Raw genomic sequence first — 18,123 nt, 5'->3', positions numbered from 1 at the left:
CCAGCTGAGCCAGCAACAATACTTTATACTGACTTGCATAAAATAGCTACCTGAGCATCCCATGGGCTTGTGAAATGCAACCCTAACAAAACAGAAACATTTACTATGTTAAGAAAAACACGACAAATTTAGAATCCACCAAAACATACTGAGATCCTCAAAAACAATTAGTAATTTTTATTTCAAACAATCCCTTGGAGTGCTCAAATTTACTACAATTTAAATGAATGTTGGAAGAGAATGAATATTATGCTCGTCAAATTCAGCATCCACCAATAAATATGCAAGAAGAACAGGTCACTACAGTTGATCCTCAAAAACATTTGGAAATTTTTATTTTAAACAATCTTCAGCAGGATGCTCAAATTTACTACATTTTAACCAAATGTTGGAAGTGAATGAATATTATGCCTAAATTGAAATTTAAGTTGGATCTCTTGAAACTATATATATATATCTCTTTCATTCAACCTATTTTGAAATATGGTGATATCCTCTTTGACAATTATACATAAGACAAACAAAAGCTTCAGAAAATCCAACAAGATGTCGCAAGAATCACTACTGGTTCAACCAAACTTGTATCTGTAGATAAATTAATAAAAAAAGTAGGATGGGAAATTCTCAAACAGCGACTTTATAAGCACAAATTAGTTATCTTCTTATACTAACTGCAGTGCTTTAATAACTGATCTCTTTTCTAAAAACATCGTTGAAAATCCAAACTGCATCAATTGTGGCTTTGTCAAAAACTGTCACCACTATTTTCTCATTTGTACTGTTTTTTTCTTAATACTGATGCAGCTACTGGCTGACATTTCAAAGTTCTGCACCATATCTTTAAACATTCTTTCGTTTGGTAAGGTATCACTTAGTCCTGAATCCAATAAATCTATTTTTAAATTTTGCAAACATAAGGAAAACAAAAATGTTCTAGTTGCCCAATTCTCCTACTCTCATTTGCTCTTCAACCTTTCACTCTATTCTTTTACACTTAACTGTATGCAGTGGATCCAAAATTAAACGTTATAGTGCATGGCAAAATTATAGATGGGAACATTCAGTATTTCTATAATTGCTTTTCGTCTTCATCATTACATTCTAAGATTTAAACTTATTATGGTTATACATGACCACATTAAAACTGACTTGTGTTAATTTGTTCTATCTGAAAACCCATGGCATGCCCAAATTTTGCAATTCATCAACTGTTGGAAAGGACTCTCATTAGCTGTTTATATTCTTCCAGCCCAATCCTTATTTCAGGGATGTGATTGACCTGGCAGCTGGAGGGCTAAAACATTTTCGGCCATTGGTTAAAGGGGCGCTCTTTGGGTCAAAAGCGCACTGCTGTAGAAGGAAAAATGGCTTTTAAGAAGCTCTTTTGAGGGCTCTCCTGACTTTTAATTTGAAGCAAACTGGAATATTAACTTAAACAACTGAAAGCAACCAAATATTTATTTATTTTTTTTTTTTTTGGGGGGGGGGGGGGTCTCTGGGGCCATTAGTTCCGCGGAATTCCGCAGACAAATGACATCCCTGTATTTTGATTATTTTGTATACTATTGCATATGAATGTTCTCAGGAAATAAATATGTTAAAACAAATGTCCACACACAAAATTTCAGCAAAATCAGATTAACATGTACCTTATGTAATCAGTTTAATCTCGTGAGCAGAAAAGTCTAAAAGAATATTTTGCAATTTCAGCTGACATCTTTCAATGAGAGAACTACACACCATTTACTTTTACTAGATTATAACCTACATTTCCAGCCATTAATTTCCCAACAGCCTTCAGTAAGGCATTTAATATTTTAGTAACAAACATGACATCATTATTTGGCTACTTGGTGAAAGCTTTGTAACAGCTATCCATGTCAGTCAGAATATAACGTTGTGTAAAATCTTCAATCGGCCCTCTTCTTGATCATGAAGGATTTTACACAATATGTTTTAACTCTTACTATTATAAATGACAAAAAGGACAATGTTTTTTTTTAAAAATGTGATCAAACAATATTTCAAGCACACTTGAGCTTGACTCCTTGAACATTTAATGTGTTGAAATCCTTGCCCAATCATAAAACCATCATGATAGAGGAAACTGATTGACCTTGACCCCCAAGAGCTGCCAAAGCACGAATGGAGCATGATGTTCCCATACGATTTTCTGGCAACTGCAAAACAAGGTTATTATACCCAAAGCCTTACAAATCAAACTCTCAAGCAAAACTCTCAACTTGGGATTTTTTTCATTTATTTTATTTGTAATTTCAGATACAATCATTTTTTCTTATTCTTCATCTTATGCCGCTGGTCCTTTCCTGGCCGCTTATTCCGATTGCCCTGTAAATAAATCAATGATTCATAATAATATTCTTCACATATTTAAATAACCAGCCCAATTTGTATTTGAAGTTATAGATCAATCCTTTTGTATCAAGTAAAATTTGCGCAATTCCTTTTAAATATTCGCCCAACCCAGTAAGCCACATTTAAATTGGACTGCCTCCCATTTAGTTTTTTTAAACTTATTGGTAAACTACATTTACAATGTAGTCTCTGTATTGGTCCCATTTTCTTGGCTTCATTTCTAAATTTCATAGAAACAAAATATTTTCACAATCTGACACAATAAAAAATCTTTACCTTATTTTTGTTTTTGTTAGTGAATTGTTTCCCTGGTTTACTTTGATGTACTTTCCGACTGAAGCCTGACATATCTGCTGAGGTTTCCTTGGTGTTCATCTTACTTCTCTTCTTCTGCCCACCGAAGCCATACTTGGTATCTTTGTGTTGTCGCCTCTTGTTAGGCCTGAAAAATGTTTGATATAAATATAATCAAATGAAACCACAACCAACAAACCTCTGAGCCCTATTGTCAATGAAATTTATCTATTAACTTAGTGGATTTGCAACCAAATGAGAGAATTCCAGAACCAAACCAAAACATTTGGCTACTGCCTTGGAACCCTCAATGAAAACTTAGAACACATTATATTTAAAGGAAACCTCACAATTGGCATATCCCATATACTGTAGTACTTTTGTTGTTATTTATGCATATAAATCACGGAAACAACATAAAAATATGTTGTAACATCAAGGGAAGGTAACTCACTGGTGTGGTTTTTCAGTTCTGTTCTGTGTCTTGGAGCCCTTTCCTGAGCCCTTCTTATCCTCCAGGAAGTCTAGCTTGTTCTTTTGACCTGGAAATTGGTAAACCAAACAGCCATGTACAACTGAATTCTCATGGAATATACCAACACTCAAACACTGCTGAGTACAAACAACCCTCATTTTTCAAAAATGCAAAGAAAATTAATCCACTTAAAACAGGGCAATATAACTAAGAACATATTGTAGTAAAGGCATTTCTCTGTTTCATTGTTATAAAAAAAAACAAGGAAATCAAATAGGAAAAAATACATATGATAATATTTAACAAATTTCACCAAAAAAAATCAACAATACTAATAACAAACGTACCTAGATGTTTTTTTTTTTTTTTATAAACAACATAATGAAGCCATTCAAGAGGTCTATAACAGACACAAATAGTCATATGACCGATGATCATCACAATGCAAAGAAAATTTTGGAGAGTTGTTTCAAAAGCCTTTTCACGGTTTAAGAGATATGGAACAGACACGAAATGTAGTCATATTATAGTCATATGACCTCTGACCTTTAAGTGTGACCTTCTTGAATCAAAGTTGGTTGTAACACAATGTGCCCTGCACATTGTCTCAATATGGTAAAAATTTTAAGGAATGATTTCAAAATCTTTCCTGCAATTCAAGAGATAAGGAGCAGACACAAAATATAGCAATATGACCTTTGACCTCTAAATATGACCTTGACCTTGAACTGGGCAGGTGCACAACTTCACATGATGGTGAACATTCCTTTAAAGTTTCTTAATTCTGGCTCTGATAGTTTTTTTAAGAGATATGCACAAAACATGCAAGATTTTCATATTCACTGGCCATAACTCTGTATCTATTGGTCAAAACAGCAATCAAAACCCCAAGTACTCAACTTCACATGCTGCTTATTATTCCTGTTACATTTCATCACTCTGGCTATGGTAATATACGTTAGGAGATTGTATGCTCTTTAAGCTATATATGAAGTATGTCAAGTGTTATAACTCTGCACTAACAGGGTGCAGCAACACATGAAACGTAACATTCCTGTAGTGTTTTATCACTCTGGCTGACATACTTTTGGAGATACAAGGAAAGTTCACAAAAAAAAGCCCTTGATCCTAATGTCAGTAAAACCGATAAACCCTAGATATTTGTGCGGATAGACAGACATACAGACAAAGGCGAACCTATATGCAACCTTCCCTTCTTTTACTGGTTGCATATAAATTCATGGGAAGGCCACTACTGAAATATAACTCTTGGTGCTCACCCACTTAAATGTAGTACATTCTTACAAAAACTATCCGCTATATAATTTAACAGCAGGTTGAATACCAACCTTTTCTGAATTTTTTGACCGCATCCAGCATCTCTCTCTTTTCCTTATGTCTTTTCTGTAGAACATCTTGCTGAACCTAGGGTAAATATTAAAAAGAAATGTTAGTTCGCAAATCCTTGACCTGATGACAAATTCCTGCTTGCAATGTTCTAAACATACAATCTGGCTGTCAGATTCTTTATGAATACTGATCACAATATTTATCAAAAGTTTATTTACATTTTCCAGACCCGCAGGGGCAAGCAGTTTAGTTTAAACATTCATACAACAGACTTATTATGTACCAGTACAAGATTGTAAATCTCATTTTTCAAGCATCATTGTGGAGACAACTTCCAGCTCATAGATCATAAACATGTAATACCAAACAAAGAATAGTCCCACGTAAATAGATAGATAGATATTTAGACTCTTCTGTGTTGTATTGTCTAACAATAGCCTCCACTCATACGTCTGGAACTATGACTAATATTTATCAATTTACACATGCCCATCTGACACTGGAAATTAATCAGGGGCCGCAAAATAGGGTTAGTTAGAGCGAAAATAACATTTTGGACAAATAAAATAAAGTTATTTTCGCGAAAATGAGATTTTGCTTAAGATCTGGTAAGTTTTGGCGGAAATAGCATTTCCGACAAAATTATAGTAAGTTTGTTGCTTAAATAAGGTATTTTCGCGAAAATAAGATTTTAATTAAGATCTGGTCAGTTTTGGCGAAAATTACATTTTACGAATTTTCTTTAAAACTTCACCATAAAAATCGGGATGAGCAATACTATCAGCAATGAGCGATTTAAGACTACTATTGTTGTAGGACATAACTTTGATTGTTCCCTTTAGTTTTATCGTGTACCTGCTGCAGTAGCAATAATGGTCTATAATTATGGGTCATTGCCATTAACTTAATCCGCTTAATGACAAACAAATGTGTATAACCGCTTTGATGTTGCACATTTCGGAATGAGGTGTGATCAACAGAAACATGTCAAAATACTATCAATAATCATTGTTCAATTTTCTTAAAAACACAATTGTTTCGAAACATCTGTAGACCAAATAAAAGTTTTTTTAATATTTTGGATTAAAAATTGTCATTTACGGCAAAAGAGAAAGTAATTTTTCCCATTTTTTTAAAAACCTTATTTTCGCGAAAAGAACTTTATATTATTCAAAAACTAACCACATAATTGTCAAAAATGTTATTGTCACCAAAACTAACATACCCTACTTTCAGATTAAATCAAAATCTGATTTTCACAAAAATATCTTTATTTTAGTAAAAACTAAATACATTATTGTCAAAAAATGTTATTTTCACCAAAACTAACCCTATTTCCAGATTTTTATCAAAATCTTATTTCCGCGAAAATAACTTTATTTAGCCCAAAACTTACTTAATGTTTGTCACAATGTTATTTTCGCCAAAACTTATCCTATTTTCATATTTATATCAAAATCTTATTTTCGCGAAAATAACTTTATTTTTGCCCAAAAATAACCTTATTTTCGTATTTTAGTCTAAAAAGCTATTTTCGCGAAAATAGGTTATTTTCGTATCTTAGTAATACTGCATACCCCTCCTGAAAAGAATATATTTTTCCCCTACCAAGGTAAAAGAATCACCTCTAAAAAAAAAATTATTTTTTTTAAGGGTATTGACCTCTTAACATTTAGCAAATGCAGCAATAAAGTGCCATTCATGAATATGACGAGAGGTTTGTTGAATGAAAGGTTTGAAAACAAGTTGAACATATATATGAATAATGTTAGTATTTCCCCCTTTTTGCCAAAACAATGCTTTTTTTCCCCTATCAAAGGGCTCCGCCACAATTCCCTTAAAATTGGAAAAAAACACTTGGCCGAATTCAATATATATCTAACATAGATATTACTGCCATTGAAGAGAAGAAACTGAGTGTTTTGATCGGACTGTAATAATTATTGGCCAATGCACTGAATGGAATCACTGAGGTGTGTCTAAGGATACGGATAAGACTCATGGTTCATACAAGATAAAAATAACAGTAACTAGTCACTTAAATGCATTACAATTTCAAACCAAATAATTCTACCAGCGACACTGACATAATATTGCATACCCAGTACATGTCAAAAATGTACATACCTTTTTCCCATACTTTCTGAGCTCTCTTAATTTCCTTGCTTTATCTCTATTTTCAATATTCTGTTGCTTCTCTAGTAACTTTTCTCTCACCTAAAATGGAAAACAAAAACAATCTTTGTGAAATAAACAAATAAAATACTCGCAGGGAAATAAAAGGATCATTAAATGTGTTGCGGAACAATTTCAGGATTTATATTTAGGTAAGATAAAAAAGAAGATAAAAACTCAGTTTAAAAGTGATTTACTATAAACGTTTAAAGCACTGTGTCAGATTGAGTTATCTTTTTTATTATTTAGCATCAATCATGAATTATTTTCAAAAGTTCATCAATTTTCTGTGTATTTTCTACTTTCATGCCTAAATGTAACATATAAGTTAACATCTTAAGATGTCCCATGAAAGATTTCATTTAAGGACATACCGGTAGCAAAATAATGACTTATGTCAGTCTAAATGTGTATCAAAGCATAGATAAACACTTATTTTTACTTAATTATGTGTACTGAAATATGACGAAATCACCGAAAATGAAACCCAATATTGAAAACCATATTCTTACTTTTTTCATGTGTGCATCTGTTTTACCCATCTCTGCGAAGAAATCTTCAGGTCTTCGAGTCTTGATGCCCAGCTTGTGAAGTTTGGGGATTGCCACTAGCACGGAGGCCTGTGCTTGTCTGTAGCTGTAAACATAAAAAGTTTGTGTACATCTATGTAGTTGATCAAAAAGGTGAATGAGGAAGTTTGAAGTTTTCAAATATAAAGTAACCTTACCATGCACTTTTTTTTGTTCAAAATGATTTAATTAAATACTTAAGTCCATGAGATAATGCCATACCAGGCCCTTTCTCTAAGGTTCTCAATCATTACAAATTTTAGCTTATTTCATTAAGCCATATTAATTATTTCTTACTTAATCTTGATTTTACTAAATAACAAGAGCTGTCGTAAGACTTTGCCGCTTTGACTTAGAAGTGAATACAATAACAATGTAATATTACCAAGTTTGGTCTATTTATGTAAAACCTAACTAAAATTATTCAATACATTAGGTGACTTTGATGCTGCCCTCCCACCACCCGAAAAATGACACAAGTCATTCAAATAACTTGATTTCCCATTATGAGAATGTGGTAAAGAATATACAAATATGCCTTTCAAAAGAAATCTAAAAATAATAATAATAATAATAAAAAAAATTCAAGGGCCATTAAGTATATCCCTGCTTGTTGTCCCTTGGTAAAAACTGGTTAAGAATGTAAAAATGTTCCTGTCAAAAGAAATTTAAAAAAAAATCAAAAAAAATCAAGGGACATAATTTGTATTTAGGGTTAAAATGGAGTTATGTTTCTTGTTGTAAGATGGTCGTAAATAATTTTGACTTTTGATAAGTGCATTGAATGAAAGGTATAGAAGTTTTTTTTATTAAAATACCAACTTGCCCTTAACTTTTACACCCCAAAAACTTTAACCTAAGTCAATCAGGGGCCATAACTTGTATTAAGGATATGGAGTTATGTAACCCATTGGGTGATGGTCATGAACAATTGCGTGAACTATTAAGTCAATTGAATGAAGGGTATAGAAGTTATTAATAAATATCCCAACCTGCCCTAAAACTTTAACCTAAGTTTCATAGTCAATCAAGGGCCATAATCTGTGTTAAGAATAATATGGAGTTATCTAACCGCATCATGTGATGGCCCTGAACAACTGTGTGAAGTATTAAATTAATTGAATGGAAGGTATTGGACTTATAAGTGAAAATCCCAACTTGCCCTAAAACTTTAACCGGACACCGACGCCGACGCTGGGGCAAGTAGTATAGCCCACCTATTCAAACTAAGAACTAATTTATAGTGATTTTCATAATAATTATAATGTCCTTCTACATCCAAAAACTCTTAAGAATATAAATATTACACAAATTATATCTGCACAAAAATAGTGCACTAAGCGCAATCCTTTAATAAAGGACTTTAAGATATTTATTTAGAGAAATGTGGGCAAGAAAGGTCTCTCTATAAGGCCTATAAAATCTCTCCTTGCCTTAAGAAATATCAATGAAGCCAAACAGGCTCGTTTTTCTAGTTCTGTATAATCAATTCATGGAATACTTAAGACATGTGTAACAACTTTCACTTGGAACAGTTTTTAAATTATGGCCAAGGTATTTTTTGTTGTTGATGGAAAATTGGGTATAATTAGAAACTTATAAATTAGGGTTATGGGCCTTGCTATGTAAGGTACGCATATACGGTCTCTGGAATACCTTGCACTGCTATGAGCAATTTCATGCACAACAAAAACACCATGGCTATGACAATGACCTTGTGCGTGCTCTAAATGTTTACTTTTGACCTAAGGATTTGTTGAAATCACCGGCTTATAGACACATTTTTACATCATTTCACTTGCATTAATTATTTATTAACACTCACAATCTAAGTTCTCTCTTAAAGTCATTGTTTGCTATGTCTGCGCCATCATCCTCCGTTTCCATGGCAGCTCCAGGAGGAGGTGGGGCTGGGGGGTTGGTCAGGTCTAGACGATCTATCCAGGACAGACCCTGCTCCAACTCCTCCAGCTTTTGCTTCATGCCAGACTGAAACATAAGAAACACCACATTTATTAATAAGAGCCACTGCTTCTTCTCACTACATTTATTATCCTAGAAATAGCCACTGCTTCTTCTCACCACATTTATTATTCTAGAAAGAGCCACTGCTTCTTCTCACCACATTTATTAATAAGAGCCACTGCTTCTTCTCACCACATTTATTATTCTAGAAAGAGCCACTGCTTCTTCTCACCACATTTATTAATAAGAGCCACTGCTTCTTCTCACCACATTTATTATTCTAGAAAGAGCCACTGCTTCTTCTCACCACATTTATTATCCTAGAAAGAGCCACTGCTTCTTCTCACCACATTTATTATTCTAAAAAGAGCCACTGCTTCTTATCACCACATTTATTAATAAGAGCCACTGCTTCTTCTCACCACATTTATTATTCTAGAAAGAGCCACTGCTTCTTCTCACCACATTTATTATTCTAGAAAGAGCCACTGCTTCTTCTCACCACATTTATTATTCTAGAAAGAGCCACTGCTTCTTCTCACCACATTTATTATTCTAGAAAGAGCCACTGCTTCTTCTCACCACATTTATTAATAAGAGCCACTGCTTTTTCTCACCACATTTATTATTCTAGAAAGAGCCACTGCTTCTTCTCACCACATTTATTATTCTAGAAAGAGCCACTGCTTCTTCTCACCACATTTATTATTCTAGAAAGAGCCACTGCTTCTTCTCACCACATTTATTATTCTAGAAAGAGCCACTTCTTCTCACCACATTTATTAATAAGAGCCACTGCTTCTTCTCACCACATTTATTATTCTAGAAAGAGCCACTGCTTCTTCTTCTCACCACATTTATTATTCTAGAAAGAGCCACTGCTTCTTCTCACCACATTTATTAATAAGAGCCACTGCTTCTTCTCACCACATTTATTATTCTAGAAAGAGCCACTGCTTCAACTCACCACATTTATAATTCTAGAAAGAGCCACTGCTTCAACTCACCACATTAATTATTCTAGAAAGAGCCACTGCTTCTACTCACCACATTTATAATTCTAGAAAAACCCTCAGTTTATTCTCTACACATTTATAATTCTAGAAAGGGCCACCGCTTCTACTCACTACCTTTATAATTTTAGAAAAAGCCATTGCTTCTACTCACCACATTTATTATTCTAGAAAGAACCTTTGCCTCTATTCGCCACATTTATTATTCTAGAAAGAGCCACTGCTTCTACTCACAACATTTATTATTCTGGAAAGAACCTCTGCTTCTACTCACCACATTCATTAGAAAGAACGTCTGCTTCTACTCATCGCATTTATTATTCTAAACAATGCAACTTCTTCTACTCACCACATTGTTAATGTGCTGTTTTGGAGCTTGAACTTCAACATTGAGACCTGGCTTCAGCTTCCCACTTGCAAATGCTTGCTGGAGCTAAAATAAACAAAGTAAGTGTAAACACATCACTTATGTCCATTTAAAGTACTATCATATCAGGCCTTTTTCTGTTATTCCCATGGATCTGACTTTCCCACTGCCAAATAAACCCATTTTTCCAAATCTGTTGAAAGAAATAATCTTACAACACCATAACCATGTTGCCATAAAAGCTAGCTCAACAGCTAGGCTGTTGGAATTACCCAGTATATATATGCAATGCCCGCAATAAGTTGTGTATTTGCGTATTTCTCTCAAAAGAAATTGCCTTAAAACGCAATAAATTCTATCAACAAGCATAAAGGGGGCGCAAAAATCTTTTTAATTCATCCAAAACAAGCGTAAAGGGGACCCAAAATCCTTTTTAATTCATCCAAATAATTTCCAGTTATTGCGCAAAAAAGCAAAAATAATTTAAACCAGCTTTGTTTACATCAGTTTCTGTATCACACAGACGCTTGTTAACAACAGCGTTTACTTGCAACCATGACCAGATCAGCAATCTTTGTCAGTTAGTTGCTTTAGCGATTACCCATCATTAGGTGTTTGCATGACTGTTCAAACCTCCTATTCAACCACAAAAATTTAACATGTTGAATTTTTTAAGCGATCAACTGCGGAGTGCTACACAGAGTTTGTAGAGTTTGTTTGAAATGACATTGTCAATAAAATAGTTCAATCAGCAGAATCGCCACAAACCAAAACAAAAAACAAGATAATGTATTATTCATAACAAAACCTACATGTCGTAGTTGTTCTAATGGTTACTTATTACTAAGAATAACTATCTCAAGTCTGAGTACTGTACCAAACATAAACTTAACTATGGGTGGACAACCGCTAAATGGCACCCCAATGGTTCAGAGGTAAACCACAATACTTATTTCTACCTCAATCAGTGTCCAGAATTTACCCAATTAAAATCTAAGTAATGAGTGAAATTCCCATTGCTTCTATTCCTATCTAGGGCACTGTGTACAGTAATATTAAATTATTTTTTTTTATCTGTGAATGCATTTCAAAGATGGACTTGTACCATTTCTTTGAAATGTCACCAATTCATTCAATCAAGGGGTGAAAAAAATGCTGGAATTGATCTTAATTTTATTACCCCTATCATAATAAAGATTCATCTGGATTAAAAAGCAAACAAACCCATAATTTGATAAACAACCCCCACGAAGACCAGACTAATCAAGTAGTCCAAATAATTGTACGTTGACGGATTTTTTTTAGATTTTTGATATGGCAAATCCTCCACGTACAAATTGTTTAGTATCAAAAGTGGGTAGTTGTTCCGATCAGGATTCCGGGTTAAAGCATATAGCGTCTATAAAATATCATAAAAACAAGAAATATTACCAGATAATGTTATTTTATATTAGTTCCGTACACAAAAAAATAAATATCCAACTTATAATTATGAGTTTGACGGCTTTTTTTCATTTCATTCTGTCAAAACATAACGATATATACATGAAGGGCACCTGCAAGGCTTTAGGGCACAGTTTTAAATCGCTCGGAACATTTCGGCCATGGCCGAGTTGTTACGATTGTATAACGAGGTCTATCTCGAAGCTTTGTCGGAGGAGGCAGAGCTATTACGATTGTATCGAGTTGTTCCCCTTCGCATAATTGTTGTCTGTGTCAGTTAGCTTTCGTTTTATTGGAAAGGTAAACAACTTGTTTTAATGCACTAAATCCTTGTTTAGTGCAAAATAACATTTCACTTACATGGTAAAATATGAATATAACTCTTTATGATCAATTTCAACCATAAAATACTTCACTTAAAACAATTTCAATATTTTTAAAACACCCCCGTTTTTTGCACATTCCCGTTTTGACGTTAGGGATTGGAATAATCCCGTATAACACGTTTATTATTTTAGACTAACTAATCAAGAACAACCATTTATCAACAAGAGAATGTCTTTCTTGGCCGTAACGTCAAACCCTGAACAATCCATTCTGAATACATTGAGAATTATAAAAAATGATTGTACAAAAGTCCAAGGTGATAATCTTATTCGCGTCTTCTTTATTAAATCTAGGGTACATAGAATTACCGGAATCTCCCTAACTACCAAAATCCACCGGAATCTACCGGAATCCCCTGAGAAATAACTTAAATTTAAAACTTAATATTGTTTTAGTTTATATAAATGTTTGGAGGTGTTTTAATTATTTACTACCCATTATATATCATTATGAGCGTATGTACGTACATACTATCTGAAAGGGTACGGGGATTCCGGTAGTTTTCATGTCAGTATACAACGACTATAATGAGTATAAGTCTGTATTTAAGGAATATGGATAAGGATTCCGGTAGTTTACCGCTGATTATGTTATGACCAAGCTACCGGAATCCCCTGTGAATTACTAAAATGACTAAATTTCAATACTATTTCAAGTATTTTAATGCTTGAATATAGAATGAAGTAAGAGTTTTAATCTAAAAGTGACAAGGATTCCGGTAGTTTACCGCTGATTATGTTTTGACCAAGCTACCGGAATCCCCTGTGAATTACTAAAATAACTAAATTTCAATACTGTTTCAAGTATGTTAATGCTTGAATATAGAATGAATTAAGAGTTTTAATCTGAAAGTGACAAGGATTCCGGTAGTTTACCGCTGATTATGTTATGACCAAGCTACCGGAATCCCCTGTGAATTACTAAAATAACTAAATTTCAATACTATTTCAAGTATTTTAATGCTTGAATATAGAAAGAAGTAAGAGTTTTAATCTAAAAGTGACAAGGATTCCGGTAGTTTACCGCTGATTATGTTTTGACCAAGCTACCGGAATCCCCTGTGAATTACTAAAATAACTAAATTTCAATACTGTTTCAAGTATGTTAATGCTTGAATATAGAATGAAGTAAGAGTTTTAATCTAAAAGTGACAAGGATTCCGGTAGTTTACCGCTGATTATGTTTTGACCAAGCTACCGGAATCCCCTGTGAATTACTAAAATAACTAAATTTCAATACTGTTTCAAGTATGTTAATGCTTGAATATAGAATGAATTAAGAGTTTTAATCTGAAAGTGACAAGGATTCCGGTAGTTTACCGCTGATTATGTTATGACCAAGCTACCGGAATCCCCTGTGAATTACTAAAATAACTAAATTTCAATACTATTTCAAGTATTTTAATGCTTAAATATAGAAAGAAGTAAGAGTTTTAATCTAAAAGTGACAAGGATTCCGGTAGTTTACCGCTGATTATTTTTGACCAAGCTACCGGAATCCCCTGTGAATTACTAAAATAACTAAATTTCAATACTGTTTCAAATATGTTAATGCTTGAATATAGAATAAGGTAAGAGTTTTAATCTAAAAGTGACAAGGTACCGGTAGTTTACCGCTGATTATGTTATGACCAAACTACCGGAATCCCCTGTGAATTACTAAAATAACTAAATTTCAATACTATTTCAAGTATTTTAATGCTTGAATATAGAATAAAGTGAAAGGAAAGGGCTTACTAGGTCTTCATTGTATTACCACCCTAGTGATTAAGGGCCCCAACAACAGGTACACGGCGTATACAATGAAAACTTCGTATAGCTTAACTATCCTTCTTCGTCCGTTTTGTCAATGTAGTAGTTCTGTCATTCACCTTCCTTCTTCTTTGTCCGGGTTTCCTACCAAGGGTCTTTGGGGCCACAAGTGTAACCTGTCCGTTAGTTGACGTCAGTAGACGTGGGTTCGTGAACAGGTGATTGCGGTACTTGGAAAAGTGCCGTGACCTTTGTTTTAATGTCATAGTAACCCAGTCTGTTTTAGTCAGTTTGAACTTTTCATGAGTCGGGGCAAGTCGGAACTCGCCCGTGCCGATTATGGCACTGCGGAGTTCGGCAAATTGACCTCGTACAAGTCTGTGTATTGCATCGATCAGGTCTGTAAGAGATTTTGACTTCCACTCTATCAATTGTTTTAACACGTGGTTGATCGATTCGCAGTTATTGTTCGTCCAGTTCGCCCCAATCAGGTCATGTCTGACGGGATGGTTGACCTTTGTTTTCAGGATCGGCTCTAGAGGTTGTGTTTATTACTGTAGTCTGGTCAATATGTTCATCTGAGGGTGTGTTTATTACTGTAGTCTGGTCAATACTGTCCATGTCATCATCTATAATCAGATCTATGGTAGTCTCATCATCATCATCAGCATTATCTATTCCTACTAGTGGGACGAAGTGATTTGGGGCATAATGATTCCAGGTAGAGGGGCGTGCCGCCCGACTACACATAATTAGAGCATCAGTAGGCTGGTCTGTAACGCCACGACCAACAACCCGACGGGTATATGGGTCGGACGAAAGGTAAGAATTTACCTGTGGTGGGTAATAAGAACCGATGCATCTTTGAAGAACTGCACTAATTGCATACAGATGTATGAGCTCTGATTCTGTGTTTATAAAAATGAATTGGCCCCGGGAAATGACCCACAATAAAATCCCTAATCTGATCGATACTGTGTATTCGCGCTATATATTGGCCCCCAATAAAAACCCTTATCGGATCGATTGATACGAGGACAGATTGACAGGTCATGTTTTGAGCAAAAAAAGAAAGAAATATGGTGCTGAAATCATTTCTTAGGTCGACAAGTTAAAAGCATATGAAAAATTACATTCATTCCACGTTAACAAAGTAACTTTTAAAATCGACCCATGCATATATTTCGACAATAAATAACGTTAAGGTGCGTTTGGGGCATCTGTGTTTTGAACAATAACTATAATTTCTCAAACCACTCATTGTTTTAGTATACAAATTGTCACATTGCTGTGGCAAAGGAAAGGGCAATCAAATTCTGGTTAAAAATTATGCATAAATGGCGACTATCCAATGAATTATATGTATCTCGATCAGTGTAATAATATTAATGGCCATTGAGACTACGAAGAAATCTGTTATAAACCATTTAGGATTAAATTTTCGTATTGATAATTTTGATGTAACTGCCGAATACTTTCCTCTGTAAAAGTGAATTTTTTTTCTTCATAAATAAAAAGAATTCATAACCTCGCTTATTTTTGTTTACCCCATTATTGATAGCTGATGGGTTGTTTGTTAATTAAGGCCTGTTTGAACCCACTGCCTTCAGTTGAAACCTTATTCTTTCGGATAAAATAAAGAAAACCAACTTTTTTGAAGTTACAATGGGTGCCAAATCTTCTTCAATATATTAAAGCTTAAAAACACCCCAAACAACATTTAAGTATAGTTTAATTATTATTTCTCAGGGGATTCCGGTAGCTTGGTCAAATCATTATAATCGGCAATCCGACCTGCAAACTACCGGAATCCTTGTCACTTTCTGTATATGGAAATATGATTATAAAGGTGCACCTCTTAGTACATTACATATATTAAAGCTTAAAAACATCCCCAAACAACATTTAAGTATAGTTTAATTATTATTTCTCAGGGGATTCCGGTAGCTTGGTCAAATCATTATAATCGGCAATCCGACCTGCAAACTACCGGAATCCTTGTCACTTTCTGTATATGGAAATATGATTATAAAGGTATACCTCTTAGTACATAACATATATTAAAGCTTAAAAATACCCCAAACAACATTTACGTATAGTTTAATTAGATTTTGGTACCAAAAACATTTCAGTAAAGTTTAATTATTATTTCTCAGGGGATTCCGGTAGCTTGGTCAAATCGTTATAATTGGCAATCCGACCTGAAACTACCGGAATCCTTGTCACTTTCTGTATATGGAAATATGATTATAAAGGTATACCTCTTAGTACATAACATATATTAAAGCTTAAAAACATCCCCAAACAACATTTAAGTATAGTTTAATTATTATTTCTCAGGGGATTCCGGTAGCTTGGTCAAATCATTATAATCGGCAATCCGACCTGCAAACTACCGGAATCCTTGTCACTTTCTGTATATGGAAATATGATTATAAAGGTGCACCTCTTAGTACATTACATATATTAAAGCTTAAAAACATCCCCAAACAACATTTAAGTATAGTTTAATTATTATTTCTCAGGGGATTCCGGTAGCTTGGTCAAATCATTATAATCGGCAATCCGACCTGCAAACTACCGGAATTCTTCGGCTTGTCACTTTCTGTATATGGAAATATGATTATAAAGGTATACCTCTTAGTACATTACATATATTAAAGCTTAAAAACATCCCCAAACAACATTTAAGTATAGTTTAATTATTATTTCTCAGGGGATTCCGGTAGCTTGGTCAAATCATTATAATCGGCAATCCGACCTGCAAACTACCGGAATCCTTGTCACTTTCTGTATATGGAAATATGATTATAAAGGTATACCTCTTAGTACATAACATATATTAAAGCTTAAAAATACCCCAAACAACATGTACGTATAGTTTAATTAGATTTTGGTACCAAAAACATTTCAGTAAAGTTTAATTATTATTTCTCAGGGGATTCCGGTAGCTTGGTCAAATCGTTATAATTGGCAATCCGACCTGAAACTACCGGAATCCTTGTCACTTTCTGTATATGGAAATATGATTATAAAGGTATACCTCTTAGTACATAACATATATTAAAGCTTAAAAACATCCCCAAACAACATTTAAGTATAGTTTAATTATTATTTCTCAGGGGATTCCGGTAGCTTGGTCAAATCATTATAATCGGCAATCCGACCTGCAAACTACCGGAATCCTTGTCACTTTCTGTATATGGAAATATGATTATAAAGGTGCACCTCTTAGTACATTACATATATTAAAGCTTAAAAACATCCCCAAACAACATTTAAGTATAGTTTAATTATTATTTCTCAGGGGATTCCGGTAGCTTGGTCAAATCATTATAATCGGCAATCCGACCTGCAAACTACCGGAATCCTTCGGCTTGTCACTTTCTGTATATGGAAATATGATTATAAAGGTATACCTCTTAGTACATTACATATATTAAAGCTTAAAAACATCCCCAAACAACATTTAAGTATAATTTAATCAGATTGTGGTAGATTCCGGTGGATTCCGGTGGATTCCGGTAATAAGGGGATTCCGGTAATTCTATGGACCGTTAAATCTAAACTCTAAAGTAGTAATTCGGACACCTTTTCGGACAAATATGATACATTTCTCATTATTGTTTTTACCCAGATCATGACAAATTAACAATCAAAACTAATAACAGAATATAAAATACACCTCTTCGTCTGATTCAATATCCTCAGAGTCACTTGACGCATGTAAATCAACCATCTTTGATTGTTTTCTAACAGTTGCACGTGAAGACTACAATGTTTACAAATTGTCTCCCTTTGATGATGCACAAACTATTTAGTTAAAAAAATACGCAAAAATATTATTTAGTATTTCTTATTATATAACACTTATTAAAATACCGATGTTCGTAATTATACATTGAGACAGAATCTGAATACTAATAATTGATGTTTTTCATTTGCAATTTATTCAGTG

At 33.9% G+C, this 18,123-nt stretch overlaps 1 protein-coding gene across 1 annotated transcript; it reads right to left on the bottom strand.

The window, feature by feature from the left end:
• Positions 1-2,243: 2,243 nt before the first annotated feature.
• LOC128213342 (probable rRNA-processing protein EBP2) lies at positions 2,244-17,963 on the bottom strand. The gene is made up of 9 exons (XM_052918952.1): positions 17,851-17,963; positions 10,567-10,650; positions 9,065-9,228; positions 7,183-7,306; positions 6,623-6,712; positions 4,495-4,570; positions 3,125-3,212; positions 2,653-2,818; positions 2,244-2,349 (listed from the first exon to the last, which is right to left on the bottom strand). The coding sequence occupies exons 1-9, from the start codon at positions 17,902-17,904 to the stop codon at positions 2,287-2,289; spliced, it is 909 nt and encodes a 302-aa protein (XP_052774912.1). The 5' UTR covers positions 17,905-17,963; the 3' UTR covers positions 2,244-2,286.
• Between the last annotated feature and the right edge of the window lie 160 nt (positions 17,964-18,123).

Source organism: Mya arenaria, chromosome 13 (genome assembly GCF_026914265.1).
Source record: "Mya arenaria isolate MELC-2E11 chromosome 13, ASM2691426v1".
Classification (NCBI taxonomy): domain Eukaryota; kingdom Metazoa; phylum Mollusca; class Bivalvia; order Myida; family Myidae; genus Mya; species Mya arenaria.
The sequence above is the reverse complement of the archived record's forward strand: the minus strand, read 5'-3'. Positions and strand labels throughout refer to the sequence as shown.